This window comes from Lutra lutra, chromosome 9, assembly GCF_902655055.1.
Source record: "Lutra lutra chromosome 9, mLutLut1.2, whole genome shotgun sequence".
In the NCBI taxonomy this organism is placed as follows: domain Eukaryota; kingdom Metazoa; phylum Chordata; class Mammalia; order Carnivora; family Mustelidae; genus Lutra; species Lutra lutra.
The window spans coordinates 74739027-74758250 of NC_062286.1; the positions used below are offsets into that span (position 1 = coordinate 74739027).

General features: G+C 37.4%; 1 protein-coding gene across 6 annotated transcripts in view; it reads left to right on the forward strand.

The window, feature by feature from the left end:
• The window catches only part of TSGA10 (testis specific 10), a 127253-nt gene that overhangs the window by 2623 nt on the left and 105406 nt on the right, over positions 1–19224 (forward strand). For 3 of the 6 annotated variants that reach the window (XM_047746225.1, XM_047746222.1, XM_047746224.1), the window contains exon 2: positions 11204–11332. The exons of 1 other annotated variant lie outside the window; for it this stretch is intronic. Coding sequence is in view for 3 of the 5 variants with exons in the window: in XM_047746222.1 (XP_047602178.1) it covers positions 11204–11332 (129 nt within the window). In the remaining 2 variants the exon portion in view is untranslated. The remainder of the gene's footprint in view (positions 1–11203; positions 11333–19224) is intronic. 2 more of the 6 variants (XM_047746227.1, XM_047746223.1) reach the window with 1 other exon arrangement.

Sequence of the window (19224 nt, forward strand, 5' to 3'; positions counted from 1 at the left end):
TATTTGGGTTTCCTTTAATTGGCTCAGTGACTTTTCCCATTAGTTAACATTAACCCTTGTCTTAGGAATCTTCTATGTGTTTATACTGTAGGACTTAACCGAGAGCACAAGAACTTTAGGGAGTTCTTCAACCCCCTGAAATTGTTTGTAAAGTTTTGTATGTGTTTTTATTTTACTGAGGAGAGGACTCGGGCTTTTGTTTAATTCTGAAGGGGGTCCTTGATATAAAGAGAATTAAGAAATAAGTTTTTCTCCTTTGTAAATAACCCTTCAACAACAGGGTCGTCTTCTACCTTTCGCTCTACTTCTTGTCTCACAATCATGCTTCCTAAAAGAAGTCTACATTTTCTGTTTCCTTTTGTTCATTACTCATTTATTAGTCCTCTTTGAATGTGCTTCTACTCCTTCTGTACCATTGAAACTACTTTTTTTGGATTGTCAAAATTTTGTTATTTTGAAAATGTTCTGTTGGCCACCAACTTTGTGTTGGGCACTTCTGTAGGCATTAGAGATATAAGAGTGACCAGACAGAAGCCTAGATCTCTTGGAGTTTACCTTCTAGAGGTGGGGAGACAGACCATAAACAAGTGAAAAATAAATGATATAATTTCAAATAGTGTTAAGTGCAAATAACCTGATGAGAGAGTATCTAGGAGAGAGGTTACTTTAGGGAAGAGGTCACTTTAGGGAAGAGGTCAGGGAAGACCTGCTGACATTTGAGCCAGAGAAGGAGCTGGTCATGCACAGGGCTGGGAGAGACAGTGTTCTGAAAAGAGGGAAAGCAAGATTCCACTTCATTCCTTGAAGTGGAATGAGATTGGCACAGTGGAGGAACAGAAAGAAAACCAATAAAGCCGATGGGTGAAAAAGAGAGTACTAGATCTACGTAGGGAACTGAAAGCAAGGGCCAAATTATGTAGGACCTTTAAAAGTTTGGATTTTTATTCTAATTGCAGTGGGAAGACATTGGAGTATTTTGAGCAGGATCTCATGATTTTAAAGTGATAGTTTTGATTTTGACTTGGAAAAAAAGTTGTAGCGAGCAATAGTATAAGTATAAAAACCACTTAGGGAACTGTACCAGTAGTCTTGTAGGAGAGGAATATGGAGGTGTTAATAAGCATGTTGAGATGTTGAGAAGTGGATGGATTTGGAAAATATTTTAGAGGTCAATCTAACAGGGTTCATTTTGCAGGGGTTAGATAAAGAGGAAACAAAGACAGTCCCTTGGGCACTGCACAAATGATGGTACATTTCACATGGGAAAGACTGGGAAGGAACATAGTAGAAGCAGGGTTGAGAGCAGAAGTGCAAGTGGGGAACTTAAGAGGTCTGTCCTAGATGTGTTAAAGTGATGGCTCTGGACATTCAGTAGACACAATACAATGTGTTAAGTGCTCCAGTAGGAGTATATTCATAGTTTTGGGGAAATATGGAAAATGCATCCTAAGTCTTTTTTGAGGGGAGTTGAAGTCAAAACTACTTTTTTGGTGGTCTTTTTCTCTATATTCCCTTAGCATTCATGTGCATTCCTCTGATATGGCACTAATCCTGTTGTACTGAAATTTTTAATTAATTTTTCTGGACTTCCTAGGCCCATTGAGGGTTGAGATTGTAGGTTTTTATTTGTTTTCCATGTTTCTTTTCCTTTTTTTTCTTTTCTTTCTTTTTTTTTTTTTTTAAGAGGAAGAGAGAGAGAAAGAGAAAGAGGGGAAAGGGTAGAGGAAGAGGGAGAGAGGATCTCAAGCGGACTCCATGCCCAGCGCAGAGCCTGACATGGGGCTCAATCACACAACCCTGAGATCATGACCTGAGCTGAAATCAAGAGGTGGATGCTTAACCGACTGAGCCACCCAGGCACCCCTGTTTCCCATCTTTCTATCCATAGAATCTAATATTGATTCATTCTTATTCTAGCTGTTTATGAATTTGTTTGACAAGTGAATAAGTGTGAGTGTTAAAATATGAAACTATAAACTGAAACAGTGACAGTGGATACAGAAGAAATGTACTTGAGAGTGGTTTTAATGAAAAGATAAGTAGAACTTGATGGCCAATAATATATATAGAGCACTTCTTGCCAGGTAGTGTTCTAAAATGCTTTACTGTAACTCATTTAATCCTCACAACAGATCTCGGAGGCAAGTACTATTATCGTTCCTATTTTATAGATGAAGCCATGGCCAGAGAAGTAACTTGCTCATGGTCATGCAGCTAAGAAGCAGCAAAGCTAGCATTATGAACATAAGCACTCTGATGCTAAAGAACAAGTTCCTAACTACTATGCTGTGTTGCTTCCTCATTGAGAATGTGCTTCTAGCTTGGGTTTTTATCATAATGATTTGCTGCTTCCAAAGTACTTTTACTTGCATTCTCTGAAATCTGTACAGGAATACAGGTTCCATTTTGATAGATTGTGGGAATGTGGAGGATATTCAGGTGGCCTGAGGTGGGGAAAGTGGCAGAAGAGACATGGGCATTTCAGATATACCAATTTCTCTCCCTTTTCATTTGCCTCCAAAGCAGAGCAAGTAGCAACTCTAATATTGCTACTCAATTGCTTACACTTGTCAGGTAGACTTTTGATCTCTTCCTACTTTTAGTTTCTAGTGTAACTTGATAGGTAATTTTATAGAATTTCTAACTGACTGTTCAGTTTACCAAGGAGAAGAAGGAAAGTTCAACTTTATCTGCTTTTGTACACTCCTTTAATATCAATCTATATAAATTTTTATTGGTACTTATTATGCAGAGAATTCTATGTAGGTTTGTAGGAGTATGGAGAACTTTAGGACATTGCTTGTTCTTAAGATTCTAATAATTGGGATTGTGGGTAAAGATGGCAGAGGAGTAGGGAACCCTAATTCTACTGGTCCCCTAAATTTAGCCGGTTGTCTATCAAACCATTCTGAACACCCATTAAATCAGCCTGAGATGTAAGAATATATATTTGGATCTGTACAAACAGAAAATCTCCAGTGGTCTTGAGGTATGAAGCAGGGAGCCATGATTCTGCACTCAGATATCAGAAGACAAACAGAAGGGGGAGGAAGCCACCATAAGCTGATGCCAGGAAGGTGATACAACACTGGAGTGCAAAAGCGTCCCACACTGGGGATCTGGCACAGACTCACAGACCAGTAGCGGAGGTGAAAGGATTTCAGTGCAGCCCCCAGATAGGATCTAGGACATGTGGGTGCACATGAGTGAACCAGGGGCTGCTCTCAATTTTAGAAGCACAAAGGGCAGAGACATGCCTGGCCCTGGGTTCTACCACTGGGAATGTTGCTATGGGGCATATGACCGGGGAGCCTGCAGTTTTTAGCAGTGCAGATGGAAATGGAGACAGTGTGGCATAGAGAGCTCAGTGAAGAGCAGACGGCAACATCTTTGTTCTGAGACAGACTTAGATGCAGTCACTTCTGCTCTGACTCTGGGAAGAGCCATGGAAAGCCACCAAGGAAAGCTGCCAGAGAATAAAAGCCTGCCCACCATGGTTTTCACTAAGTCCACTCCCTTCCCAGGGGACAGGGCATCTCTGCCCAAGCAGGGTTGCCTGAGTAACAGCCTGGCAGGCCCCTCCCCAAGAAGAGAGGCTGGAAGAACAAGAGGACGACAACCCAAAGGTCCTTATAAAACAGGTGCATCTTGCTTAAGGCATGGTTAATACTTTGAACTCTGTACATTCCCTCAACCACCCCCCAATAGAATGACTAACAAAGAAAAGAATCAGAGACAATGTCCTCTGCTACAGACCTAATGGATATGGATATAAGCAAGATGTCAGAAATAGATTTCAGAGTAACAATTATGAAGTCGCTATCTAGGCTTGAGAAAAATACGAGCGACAATATAGAATCTCTAAGGGCAGAAATGAGATCTAATCAGGTGGAACTTAAAAATGCTATAAATGAAATGCAGTCTAAATTGGATACTCTGACTGCCAGGTTAAACAAGGCAGGAGAACGAATTTCTTGAGCTGGAAGATAAGAAGATAGAAAAGAAGAAAACTGAGGAGGTCTGGGGAAAACAGATTAAAGCCCAAGAGATCACACTGAGAGAGATTAATAATGCCATGAAATGTTCCAGTGTCAGAATTATTGGGATCCCTGAGGGAGGTGGAGAGAGAGTGGTGTAGAAGATATATTTGAGCAAATTGTAGCTGAGAACTTACCTAATCTGGGGATGAAAACAAGCTTTCGTGTCCAAGGGGTAGAGAGGACCCCTCCTAAGATCAAAGAGAACAGACAAATACCCTGACATATAATAGTACACGTCACAAATCTTCGATCCAAGGAAACAATCTTGAAAGTGGCTGGGGGAAAGAGATTTCTTATCTATAGAGGGAAGAATATCAGAATAACATCAGACCTATCCACAGAGACCTGGCAAGCCAGAAAGGACTGGCAAGACATATTCAGGGTACTAAATGAGAAGAACATGCAGGCAAGGATACTTTACCCAGCAAGTCTGTCATTCAGAAATGGATGGAAAGACAAGGAACTTCCAAGACCGGCAGAAACTGAAGGAATATGTGACCACAAACCAGCCCTGCAAGAAATATTAAGGGAAGTTCTATAAAAGAAGAAAGACCTGAAGAGTAATGTAGGCCAGAAATTTACAGAGACAATCTATAGAAACAGGGACTTCACAGGCAACATCATGGCAATAAAATCTTATCTGTCAATAATACTCTCATAGTGAATGGCCTAAATGCTCCCATGAAATGGCACAGAGTTGTAGGTTGGATAAAAAGACCTATCCCATCCATATGCTGTCTACAAGAGACTCATTTTGAATCTATAAGATATATTCTTTTTTTTATTTTAAAGATTTTATTTATTTATTTGACAGAGAGATCACAAGTAGGCGGTGGAGGGGGGCAGGCTCCCTGCTGAGCAGAGAGCCTGATGCGGCACTCGATCCCAGGACTCTGAGATCATGACCTGAGCCAAAGGCAGCGGCTTAACCCACTGAGCCACCCAGGCACCTGAGACTTATTTTGAATCTAAAGATACATCTAGACTGAAAGTGAAGGGATAGAGAACCATTTTATGTGCCAACGGACCTCAAAAGAAAGCTGGGGTAGCAGTTCTCATCTCAGACAAATTAGATTTTAAGCTAAAGACTGTAATAAGAGATACAGAAGAACACTATAATTCTTAAATGATCTGTCCAACAAGAAGATCTAACAATTGTAAGTATCTATGCCCCCAACATGGGAGCAGCCAACTACATAAGACAGCTGTTAACCAAAATAATCATTGGTAATAATACTTTAGTAATAGGAGACCTCAACACTCCACTCTCAGCAATACACAGATCATCAAAGCAGAAGATCAACAAAGAAACAAGAGCTTTGAATGACACACCGGACCAGATGGACTTCATAGATATATACAGATATATACACCCTAAAACAACAGAATACTCATTCTTCTCAAACACACATGGAACTGTCTCCAGAATAGACCACATACTGGGTCACAAATCAGGTCAGAAGCGATACCAAAAGATTTGAGGTTATTCCCTGCATATTCTTAGACCACAATATTTTGAAACTGGAACTCAATCACAAGAAAAAATCTGGAAGGAATTCAAACACTTGGCAGCTAAAGACCATCCTGCTTAAGAATGTTTGGGTCAACCAGGAAATTAAAGAAGAACTTAATTCATGGAAACCAATGAGAATGAAAACAGTTCAGAACCTATGGGATATGGCAAAGGCGGCCCTAAGAAGGAAATAGGTAGCCATCCAAGTCTCACTCAAAGAAATAGAAAAATCCCAAATACACAAGCCAACTTTACACCTTAAAGAACTGGAGAAAGAACAACAAATAAAGCCTAAGCCAAGCAGGAGAAGAGAAATATTAAGATTAGAGAAGAGATCAATGAATTAGGGAACAGAAATATGATAGAGCAGGTCAATGAAACTAGAAGCTGGTTCTTTGAAAGAATTAATAAGACTGATAAACTGCTGGCCAGACTTATCCAAAAGAAATGAGAAAGGACCCAAATTAATAAAATTATGAATGAAAGGGGAGAGATCATGACTAACACCAAGGAAATAAAAATAATTATTAGAAATTATTATCAACTATATGCCAATAAATTAAGCAACATGGAAGAAATGGATGCCTTCCTGAAAACATAGAAACTATCAAGACTGAAACAGGAAGAAATTGGCAATCTGTATAGCCCAATAACCAGTAATGAAATTGAAGCAATGATCAACCTCCCTCCCCCCACCCCCCCCCAAAAAAAAAAAAAAACAAAAAACCGAGTCCAGGGCCTAATGAATTCCCAGGGGAATTCTACCAAACATTTAAAGAAGAAATAATACCTATTCTCTTGAAGTTGTTTCAAGAAATAGAAACAGAAGGAAAACTTCCAAACTCAGTCTATGAGGCCAGCATTACCTTAACCCCAAAACCAGGCAAAGACCCTATCAAAAAGGAGAATTACAGACCAATAGTCCTGATGAATATGGATGTCAGAATTCTCAACAAGATCCTAACCAATTGGATCCAACAGTACATTAAAAGGATTGTCCATCAGGACCAGGTAGGATTTATTCCTGGGATGCAAGGGTGGTGCAACAGTCACAAATCAATCAGTGTGATAGAACACATAAATAAAAGAAAAGACAAGAACCACACGATCCTCTCATTTGATGCAGAAAAAAACATTTGACAAAATATAGCATCCTTTCCTGATTAAAACTCTTCAGAGTGTAGGGATAGAGGGAACAGTCCTCAATTTCTTAAAAACCATCTGTGAAAAGCCCACAGCAAATATCAGCTTTTCCTTTAAGATCAGGAACATGACAAGGATGCCCACTCTCACCACTATTGTTTAACATAGTGCTAGAAGTCCTAACATTAGCAGTCAGACAGCAAAAAGAAATAAAAGGTATCCAGATTGGCAAAGAGAAGTAAAACTCTCTCTTTGCAGATGACATGATACTTTATGTGAAAAAAACAAAAAGACTCCACCCCCAAATTACTAGAACTCATATGGCAATTCAGTAACGTGGCAGGATACAAAATCAGTGCACAGATATCAGTTGCTTTTCTATACACTAATGATGTAACCGTAGAAAGAGAAATTAGGGAATCGATTGCATTTACAATAGCACCTAAAACCATAAGATACCTTGGAATAAACCTAATGAAAGAGGTAAAGGATCTAGAAACTATGGAACACTTAGGAAAGAAATTGAAGAAAACACAAAAAGATGGGAAAACATTCCATGCTCATGGACTGGAAGAACTAATATTGTTAAAATGTCTATCCTGCCCAGAGCAATCTACACTTTCAATTCCATCCTGATCAAAATACCAATGTCATTTTTCAAAGAGCTGGAACAAAAAGTTCTAACATTTGTATGGCACCAGAAAAGACCCCAAATCACCAAGGAAATGTTGAAAAAGAAAAACAAAGCTGATTGCATCACATTGCCTTATTTCAAGCTATATTACAAAGCTGTGATCACCAAGACAGTATGGTACTGGCACAAAAAGACACATAGATAAATGGAACAGAATAGAGAGCCCAGATATGGACCCTCAACTCTATGGTCAACTAATCTTCAACAAAGCAGGAAAGAATAGCCAATGGAAAAAAGACAGTCTGTTCAATAAATGGTACTGGGAAAATTGGACAGCTATATACAGAAGAATGAAACTCGACCGTTCTCTTCCACCATACACAAAGATAAACTCTAAATGGATGAAAGACCTCAATGTGAGACAGGAATCCATCAAAATCCTAGAGGAGAACATAGGCAGTAACCTCTTTGACATCAGCCACAGCAACTTCTTTCAAGACATGTTTCCAAAGGCAAGGTAAACAAAAGCAAAAATGAACTTTTGGGACTTGAGCAAGATAAAAACCTTCTGCACAGCAGAGGAAATAGTCAACAAAACAAAGAGGCAACCCATGGAATAGGAGAAGATATTTCCAAATGACACTACAGATAAAGGGCTGGTATCCAAGATCTATAAAGAACTTCTCAAATTCAACATCCAAAAAACAAATAATCAAGTGAAAAAAAGGGGCAAAAGACATGAACAGACACTTCTCCAAAGAAGACATACACATGGCTAAAAGACACATGAAAACATGTTTAGCATCATTAGCCACCAGGGAAATCCAAATCAAAATCACACTGAAATACCATCTTACAGTTAGAATGGCAAAAATTAACAAGGCAGGAAACAACAAATGTTGATGAGGATGTGGAGAAAGGGTAACCGTGTTACACTGTTGGTAGGAATGCAAGTTGGTACAGTCACTTTGGAAAACTGTGTGGAGGTTCCTCAAAACATTAAAATAGAGTTACCCTATGATCCAGCATCACGCTCCAGGGTATTTACCCCAAAGATAGAAATGTAGTGATCTGAAGGGGCACATACACCCCATTGTTCATAGCAGCAGTATCCACAATAGCCAAACTTGGAGGAGATGAGATGCCCTTCAGTAGGTGAGTGGATAAAGAAGATGCTGTCCATATGTACAATGGAATATTACTCAGCCATCAGAAAGGATGAATAACCACCATTTGCCTCAACATGGATGGAACTGGAAGGGATTATCCTAAGTGAAATAAGTCAAGCGGAGAAAGACAATTATCATGTGGTTTCACTTACATGTGGAACATAAGGAATAACATGGAGGACATTAGGAGAAGGAAGGGAAAATGAAGGTGGGGAGATCAGAGGGGGAGATGAAGCATGAGAGACTCTGGGAAACCACCTGAGGGTTTCAGAGGGGAGGTGGCAAGGGATGTGTTAGCCTGGTGATGGGTATTAAGGAGGGTACGTATTGCAATGAGCACTGGGTGTTATATGCAAACAATGAGTCATGGAACACATCATCAAAAACTAATGAAGTACTGTATGGTGACTAACATAACACAATAAGAAATATATTCTTTTTTTTTTTTCCAAGATTTTATTTATTTATTTATTTGACAGACGGAGATCACAAGTAGGCAGAGAGGCAGGCAGAGAGAGAGGAGGAAGCAGGCTCCCCTGCTGAGCTGAGATCCCGATGTGGGGCTCGATCCCAGGACCCTGGGATCATGACCTGACCCACTGAGCCAGCCAGGCACCCCAAGAAATATATTCTAATAATTGTGTGAGGAAGACCTATCTGGAAGAAAAATATAGCTACGCAGTTTATTCTGTAACCAATACATACAGAAGTCTCAATGAAGAAGTGATCACAATTTGATGGAGAATATTGAGGACACGTCCTAAGAGAATATGGAATTCAGGCTGAGCCTCAAAAGTGTCTTTAAACGGAGAAAAGAGCAAGGCTCATGAGCAAAAGTTACTGTATATTTATAATGATAATATGAACATATGTATAAAGAATATGGAGAATAGTTTGTCTTTTATAGAGGTATTCTTGGAGGTATCAACTAGGAGATAAGTTTGGAGAAGTGGGAGGTGACCAAATTATGAAGAACTCTGAATGCGTGGCAGGTTACAACTTTAATTGAAGAGATCCTTGCAATTCAAAGTGGTCTCTGTACTAGCCAAATAAGGAATTACTGAGCAGCATTTTTAGAAATGCAGTATTTCAGGCCTACTGTAAATAAGAAAATTCATAAGTGATTTATATGTTCAGTAAGATTAGAAAAGTGTTATTATAGTGTATAGTCTGAATCTGGTATTCTAAGTCAAATGTTTATGAGTAAGAACACCTTTTTTTTTAATGTTCAGTTAGCATATAGGAACACATTTTTCAACAGAAACTATGTAAAAAAAGATACTTAGGATTTTTTTTTAATAATTTTTTTTATTTTTTATAAACATATATTTTTATCCCCAGGGGTACAGGTCTGCGAATCGCCAGGTTTACACACTTCACAGCACTCACCATAGCACATACCCTCCCCAATATCCATAACCCCACCCCCCTCTCCCAACCCCCTCCCCCCAGATACTTAGGATTTTGGCCTAAGCTATATAGGCCTAAATGATTCATAAGTTAGAAATACTCTGTGAGACTTAGTGCTGAAATTCCAAGTGAGGCAGTAAGTGCTGAAATGTAGAACTGAAAAGCAGATTTAGGTCTGGTTTAAGGGAGGGGAAAAAGAAAATAAGCCTGTCAGACTGTTAAGTAGTGGGTCATACAGGATGTAATAGAAAGTCAATGACTGGGGCATCCTGATCCTATAATTTCCCAAATGCTAGTTTTTGTAGAATAGCATCTGTGTTGCCAGGAGAGATCTTAGGATTCTTATAGCAAATTCTCTCTTCCTTAACATAACAGCAGGCAGCCTTGATTCAGGGAAAAAACAAATTATTTCCCTAAATGATGTAATTTCTGAGATACATTGTTATATAAAAAAGCACAGTATGGGGTAGTATGTATAGTACTCTAAAGTGAAAAATATTTTAACGTTATTATTTTGCACATGTGCAAATGTGTATTTAGGAAAATTTCCTAAAATTGGAATTATTTGTACAGAAGCTTTGTGCATTTGTAATGTTGCTAGATTTTGCACAGCTGTTCTCCAGAAATATTGTATCAATTTACGCTGCCATCAGTGATGAATAAGAATGTTAAATTATATATCCAACTTCCTGATCTTTGCCAGTGTGAAGTTAAAAAATGGTATCTCAGTGTTGTTTTAATTTGTGAGATTGAATATCTTTAAATCTGTTTAAAAGCCATTTCTATGAAATATCCATATTCTTTGCCACTTTTTCTATTAGGGTATTTCATCTCCTTTTTTATTTATACGAGTTATTTCTGTATTAGGGACGTTAGCCCTTTGTGGTATGGGTAGCAAATCTTTTTGTTAATATACAAAAGCAGCAATAAATAGGTAGCTAGTAGCTATTATATTGGTCAACACAGGCTTAGAAGTAGCCTGCATTATTTACTGATGACCCACATTTCCTTAGAACGGTGGTTACAAATGGGATAGGATGGGATTTTTTTTTTTTTTTTTTTGAAAAGCACGTTGAATATTGTGGTTTTATATTTGGAAAACACAGAAAAAGTTTCATAACATGGGATTTTAAGAAAGTAAAGTTTGATGAAAATCCTCTTAGCTGGTGAGACAGAGTTAAAAATAATTGTGTATCTAAGAATATTGTTAATTTCCAAGTATCATTGACAGTTGTGAAAAACAAAACTGTTTTAAACTGAATGCCTTTGTATCATTCCCATTTTTTTCCACTAGGTTACCACCAAAGAACATGATTTTGGTCTAGGGGCTCCAGTTTCTGAAGCTGAAAAATACCAGAATACTCTGCAGCTAGAACAAGAAGTGAGAAATCAAGATAAATTCATCTCTGCACTGAAATTACAGGTTACATTTATTTCCCTGCATTAATTTGAGATGAGGGCCTATTTTAAAACAAGAAGATGGAGAATAAATACTAATTCAGTGCTCCTTGGAATTTTATGGGTCTAAAATCATTCCATTTATATCCTAATCATTTTGATACATGAAGATTCAGATATATATGAGTGCAAACTATGTGGAAGTGTTGTGTCCAGTGCTTTTACGTACATAATCTTATTTAATTCCAACCTTGTGAAATAGTCCTGTGATTTCCATTTTACAGACATGGAAACTAAAATTCCAAGAAGCTGTGGAATTACATTTGACTAACAAGTGACAAAGCTAGGTAGCATTTGAAGCCAGTTCTCTGGTTCCCAGTTCCAGGTTTGATATTTGTTTTCCTGATGCCTGATCTGCGGTAAGGCTACTAATGAAGGCCATTAAAAGAAACTTCCTCTTTTAGGAAGACGGAGTAGACTTACTTTACCCTATTTATCCCACTTAGTACAACTAAAAATCCTGAACATTTTGTTATAAAACAAACATAAGGACATTCTGAAAGGTGGTCAGGAGCAGGAAGACTGGCTAGGGACCCCAGCATACAATAATTGACATGTTAGTGAATTTCTGGGTTTTCCTTTTGCTCCATGTATCTCATTGCTAGAAAAACTGGCATCTAGAATGGATGCAGACAAAAAAAGAACTAGGAAGGGGGCAGTCTAGCAATGTAGACCACTTTTTTTTTTGTCCTGGGTCTTTATAGTTTATATATATTTTTAATCTGGAAACAATCTCAAACTTCTCTAAAAGTTGCAATTACAGAACAAAGAATATCCCCCCCACAATCCCAAACCATTTGAGAGTAAGTTGCAGACCTGATGTCCTGATATCCCTAACATTTGAGTGGGTCTTTCCTATAAATAAGAACACTCTACTACAAGATCACAATACAACCTGGAAAAATCAGGAAATGAACTTGAATACATTGCTGCCAGCTAATCCTCTGACCCCATTCAGGTTTTTTCCAGTTTCCCATAATGTCCTCAATAACAAAGAGATCCAGCATCACACATTGCATTTAGCAATTGTGTCCATTTATCTTCTTCAATCAGGAACATTCTTCCTTGATTTTCATGACCACAACACTTTGAAGAATACAAGCCAATTATTTTATAGAATGGCTATTGGTTTGGGTTTGTTATGATCATCTTTATGTTATGAACCTTTGGCTGTGTGGAAACCAGCCTTCAAATTGGCCCACCTCCTTTATTCCCACCCTAATACAGTCTCCTTGCACATGGTACCAGAATTGATCTTTGTGACCAAGAGCATAGAGCAGAAGTGTTTAAATTATAAAGTGATCTCTTGGATCACTTGCTCTATAGGAAGCAAGTTTCCATGTTGTGAGCAGCTCTGTAGATAGGCCCACCTGGAAAGGAACTGAAACAGCCAACAGCCAGTGAGAAACTGAGGTCTACCAAGTATGTTGGGTGAGTTTGGAAGGGGATTCTGTAGCCCCACTTAAACCTTCCTATGGTGACAGTCATCCTGACTGACTCCTTTGACCTAGTGAGAGACCTTAAACCAAAATTACCAAATTAAGCCACTTCAGATCCCTGATACCAGGAAACTGTGACATAATTGTTGGCTTAAGATACAAAATGAATACAGACAGGAATATCACAGAAGTGATGGTGGGTTCTTTTCATTGCCTCCTATCAAATAGCACACAATTTCAATTTGTCCCATTACTAATGATCTTTATTTGGGTCCTTTGCTTAAAGTGTTATCTTCTGGGCTTTTCCCTGGTGAAGTTCCTCCTTTTTCTCTACTAATTACTTTTTAATTTTTAATTTTTTAATTAAAGTATAATTGACACATAGTATTACATTATTTTCAGATATACAGCATAGTGATTTGACAACTCTATACTTCATGCTCTGCTCACCACAAGTGTAGTTGCCATCTGTCACCATACAGTGCTATTATAATACTATTGACTAAATTCCCTACATTTTACCCTTCATCCTTATGACTTACTCATCCCATAACTGGAAGCCTATACCTCTCACTCCCCTTCACCCACTTTCTCATCTTCCTCCCCTCTAGCAACCATCATTTTGTTCTCTGTATTTATGGATCTGTTTCTAATGAAGACTGTTTGGGGGCAATAACTACCTGTTCAAACACCATGAAAAAAAACCGTAGCCTCATTCCTACTGGAAAAATCTGAGTAAAGAGCCTAGACTTCCATCCTTGTCAAGCTGTGACAAGGAGTCCCAGCCATACCTCATGGCTCACCCTCCAAGCCCCCACATCCCACCAAGGTGACATCAAAAAGGCATGCTGGGGAGCCAAGACTGTATTGTCTACTAGGCAATAAGTATCCCCCACAACTGCCTAGTGTCAGCAAAGACCACATCAGGAGCCTAGATATCCACCCTCACCGAGAGTAACAGGTTTCCCCTTTCCTTTTTGTGGTTTCAGAGGGGACGTGGTTTCAGAGGGGACCACATGCAGATTCAGGATTTTTCTTCCTTCTAGCAGTAACAAGTCCACCCACCCACAGTGTTGGTGGAGGACACATGGGAACAATAACAAGGTACCTGTATTCTTCCTTACTGTGGTGGTATCAGCAGAGTCCTGGTGGGGACCCTGAACACCCATCCCTGCCTAATAGTAACAAGGACACCAGTCCTCCCCAGGTATCAACGGAGGCACAGTAGAGAAATTGGACTTCCACCTTCACCTGGCAATAAGAGGTAGCATCCCCGTTTATTAGCTGGAACTAAAGTCACAGAAGTGTGAGAAGAAGCCTCCTAAAACACAAGAGCAGATCTCAATGAAAAAAAAAATCACTTCTTATCTCAAAAATCAGGAATATCTCAACCTTAATGAGAAAAGACAACCAGAAGATGCCAACATAGCAGTGAAACAACTGTCTCACAAGGATTTTAGATCCATTATCATATACATGCTTCATGCAGTTCTGACCATGTTTGAAACAAGCACAAAGCTAGAAAATCTCATCAAAGAAATAAAAGATATAAAGAAGAACCAAGTGAAAATTTTGGAAGCAACCAAGATGTTCTTCAGTAGGTAAATAGATTAAAAAATTGTGGTATATCTGTACAATAGAATATTATTCCTTGATAAAAAGAAATGAACTATCAAGTCACAAAAAGACATGAAGGAAACTTGAAAGCAAATTGCTAGGTGAGAAAAGCTAACCAAAAAGGTTACATACTCCATGATTCCAACTATTTGACCTTCTGGAAAAGATAAAACATAGAGACATTAGAAGGATCACTGATTGCCAGGAATTTGAAGGAAGAAAAGGTGGGAAGGGTAAATGGAGCACACGTTTTTTGAGTAAAGTGAAGCTATTCTGTATGATACAGTGGTGGTAGATACATGTCACTAAGCATTTGTCAAAAGCTGTAGAATCTACAATGCAAAGAGTAAACCCTAACATAAACTCTGGACTTTATTTAATGTGTCAATATTCATAAATAAGATGGGAAATTATGTCATATGGGGAGAAGGAGTATGTGGGAACTCTCTGTATTTCCTGATTAACTTTTCTGTAAGCCTAAAACTACTCTAAAAGAAAAATGTGTAAGGGCACCTTGGTGGTTCATGCGGTTAAGCATCTGCCTTCAGCTCAGGTCATGATCCTGGAGACCTGGGATCAAGCCACGCATCTGGCTCCCTGCTTAGACTGGAGTCTGCTTCTCCCTTCCCCTCCCCCTGCATATGTGTGTGTGTGTGTGTGTGTGTGTGTGTGTGTGTGTGTGTGTGTCTCTCTCTCAAATAATTAAATTAAACTTCAAAAAAAATAAAGTCAATTAAAAATGCATGGGAGAAAATATTTCTAAATCATATAGCTGATAAGGGATTAATATCGAGAATATATAAAGAACTTTACAACTCAATAATCAAAAAACAAAACAACCCAATTCAAAAGTGGGAAAAGGACTTGAATAGACGTTTTTCCAAAGATATACAAATGGCAAGTAAGCACATGAAAAGATGGTCAACATCATGATCCATTGAAAAAAATGCACATCAAAACCACAATGTGGTATCACTTCATACCTTTTAGGATTGCTGTTATCAAAACAAAATAACAAGTGCAGGTGATGTTGTGGAACAGCTGGAGCCCTTGTGCATTGTTAGTGGTAATATAAAATGGTGCAGCCATGGTGGAAAAAGTTTAGCAGTTCCTGTAAAAGTTAAATATAGAATTACCACATGATCCAGCTATTCCACTCCTAGATATAGCCCCAAAAGATTGAAAATAGGAATTCAGATACTTGTACACTGACGTTCATAGCAGCATGATTTTCAGTGGCCAAAAGGTGGAAGCAACCTAGCTGTCTGTCAATAGATGCATAACAAGATATGGTGAGTACATACAATGGAATATTATTCAGCCTTTAAAAAGACTGAAATTCTGATGCAATATTACAACATGGGTGAGACTTGAAAACATTATGCTAAATGAAATAAGCCAGGCACAGAGGGACAAGTATGTGATTCCACTTATATGAAGTACCTAGAATAGGCAAATTCATAGAGGGTTATTGTTTAGCGAGTACAGATTTTGGGATAATTAAAAAAAATTCTGGAAATGGATGTGGGATGGTTCCAAAATATTGTGGATGTACTTACTGCCACCAAATCGCACACTTAGGAGTGGTTAAAATAGTAAGTTTTATGTATGTTTTACCATAATGAAAATTTTTAAAATATAATTAAAAACTGAAATTAAAAACTCAGTGCTCTCAAACAACAGGATGGAAAGGAGATAGGAATGAGTTGGTGAACATGAGAATAGAAAATGCAAATAACCTAATCTGAACAGAGAGAAAATGGGTTGAAAAAGTGTGAAGAGAGGCTCAGGACAGGTGGGACTATAACAAAGTGTTTAATATTTAGATCACTAGAGTCCCAGAAAGAAAGTTAAGAGAGGATCAGACTGAAAAAATATTCAGAGCATTAATGGAATGGAATACTGCCTGGTATACAGTATATTCTAAAATAATAGTTGAACTGAATTTTCAGAAACAAAATTAGGACACGGAAAAGACAATGAAAACAAAACCAATAGGTGGTGTGTAATAGGCCATAAGCAGAAGAAAATAAAGTAGGAAGCCAAAAATAAAGTGGGAAGGCTAGATATTCTCCAAATTTGGCAAAAGACTTAATATGGATTAAAGAAGGTAAGTGAACACCTACCAGGAATCTCTCAAAGAAACCCATGCCAAGACACCTTGGATTCAAACTTGTGAGAACTAAAGACAAAAAAAAGTAATCCTGAAAATAACAGTTCATTACTTATAGGTGAGCACCAATTCAAATAACAGCAGATCTGAAAATGTGGAGGTTGGAAAGAGGTGAAACATTTTATACAGTATTCTGTATTCAGTGAAAGTATCCTTCAGAAATTAATGGAAAATCAATGCATTCTCAGATAAAGAAAACTAAGATAATTGGTTGCCAGCCGAGCTATCCTACAAGAATAGCTAAAGGAATTGCTCTAACTAGAAAGGAAGTAATAAAAGAATCTTGAAAGAATAGGAAAGAAAGACAAAGAAGGATATGGCTAAATGCAATACAGTTTCCTTTTTTATTGTTTTCTAAATTGTGTTTGTCAAACGTAATTCTCAATTACATTGAGATGGATGTGTTGTCAAATGTAATTCTCAATTACATCTAATGGATGTAGATGAAATATTTAAGATAATTATTTTATTAGTATAGGAGGGTAAAGGGATATAAGGGGTATAAAGGTAAGTAAGTTTTCTACACTTGAACTGGTAAAATGCTGTGCTAAGTTACAAATAAATTACACTTTGAGCAACCACTAAAAAGCTGTGCAAAGAGATTTATCAAAAACACTATAAGTAATTCAAAATGGAATTTTAAAAAAGTTCAAGTAACCCACAGGAAGGCAGGAAAAACAAAACAAAAAACAAAACAAACGACCAAAAAGAAGTCACACTTGAATGTTTTTTTATTTTATTTTTATTTTTTTTTTGAATGTTTTTTTAAATTGAAGTATAGTTGACTCACACTTGAATCTTAATATAACAGTCTAAGTATAACAATTAAAAGACAGAAACTAGTAGACTGGATTAAAAAACCTGATCTAGCCTTAACGCTATCTGTAAGAAATGCACTTCAAATATAACTATACATGTAGGTTGAAAGGTTGAAAGGCATACAAACTGGAGATGAAGAAATAAAACTGTCGTCCCTGATGGTAGATGACGTGATCCTCTACCTAGAAAATTTCATAAAATCTACAGTACAAAACTAGAACTAGCAAATGAGTTCATCAAGGTCACAATACATGTTCATTTTCTTTATATTAGCAATTAACATGGAAATCAGAAAATGCAATATCATTTACAATTACTCAAATAGAAAATGGAATCCTTAGATATTTGAAGTATGAACTTATAATCTGAAAACTACAACATGCTAATGAAAAACCAAAGGAGGTCTAAACAAATGGAGTGACATCATGTTTATGGATTGGAAGCCTCAACATAGTAAAGATGTCAGTTCTCTCCAAATCAGTATGCATTTAATGCAGTTCTCCTCAAAACCCCAACAAAAACAATTTTGAAAAGAATAATAAAGTGGGAAGAGTCATTCTCTTTGGTTTCAAAGCTTATTATATAACTACAGTAGTTAAGACTGGTATCACTAAAGAGATAGACACAGATCTATGATACAGAATAGAGAATCCAGAAATACCCTTACACAAGTAAAACCTAAAGGCTTTTGACAGAAGTGCAAATGCAGTTTAATGCAGGAAAGATAGTCTTTTCAACAAATGGTGCTGAAACAATTGAAAATGAATCTAGACCTAAACTCACACCTTAACACAAAAAATTAATTCCAAATGGATCATAAATTTAAATGTAAAACATAAAACGGAAACTTTTTAGGATAATACAGAAAATCTTCAGGACCTTGGGCTTGGTGAAGAGTTCTTCAGTGTGACACCAAAAGCATGATTGATAAAAGAAAAATTGATAATTTGGACTTCATCAAAATTTAAATCTTTTGCTTTGAAAAATCCATCTAACAGGATGACAAAACAAGCTACAAACCATATTTCTTCCAGAAGAATCATATGTAAGATATATGAAGAATTCTTAAAAATCAGCACTAAAAAGGAACAATCCAATTAGAAAATGAGCAAAAGATGTGAAGAGGTATTTCATAGAAGGATATATGTTGATAAGCACATAAAAAGAAGTTCATCCTTTCTAAGCATCAGGGAAATGCAGATTTAGACCAAGATGAAACAACAATGCATGCCTATAAGAACAGTTAGGATGGAAAATAGTGACAATACCCAGTGCTCGCAAGGATGAGGAGATCACTCATACATTCCTGGTAGGAATGGGAAATGGTACAACCACTCTGGAAAATAGTTTTGTTCTTTATAAACTAAAGATATATTTATCATACAGCCCAGCAATTGCACTCCCAGGTATGTCAGAGAAATGAAAACTTATGTCCACTCAAATACCTGTATGTGATTGTTCATAGCAGCTTTATTTGTCATAAAGACTGGAAATAACTACAATTTCCCTTAATCAGTAATGACTAAACAAACTATTAATCCATACCATGGAATATTAGCAACAAAAAAGAATGAACAATGCATTCGTGAAACTTGGATAGATCTCAGCGACATTATGCTCAGTGAAAAAGACAGTGTCAAAAGATCACATACTTTGATCTATATCACATGATTTTACTTATATAGCATTCCTGAAAAGACAAAATTATAGAGATTAGTGGCTGCTAAGAGTTAAGGATGGGGAGGGGAGAAGATGTGACTATAAAGGGGTAACAGGAGTGCAATCTTTGTGATAATGGAATAATTGTAT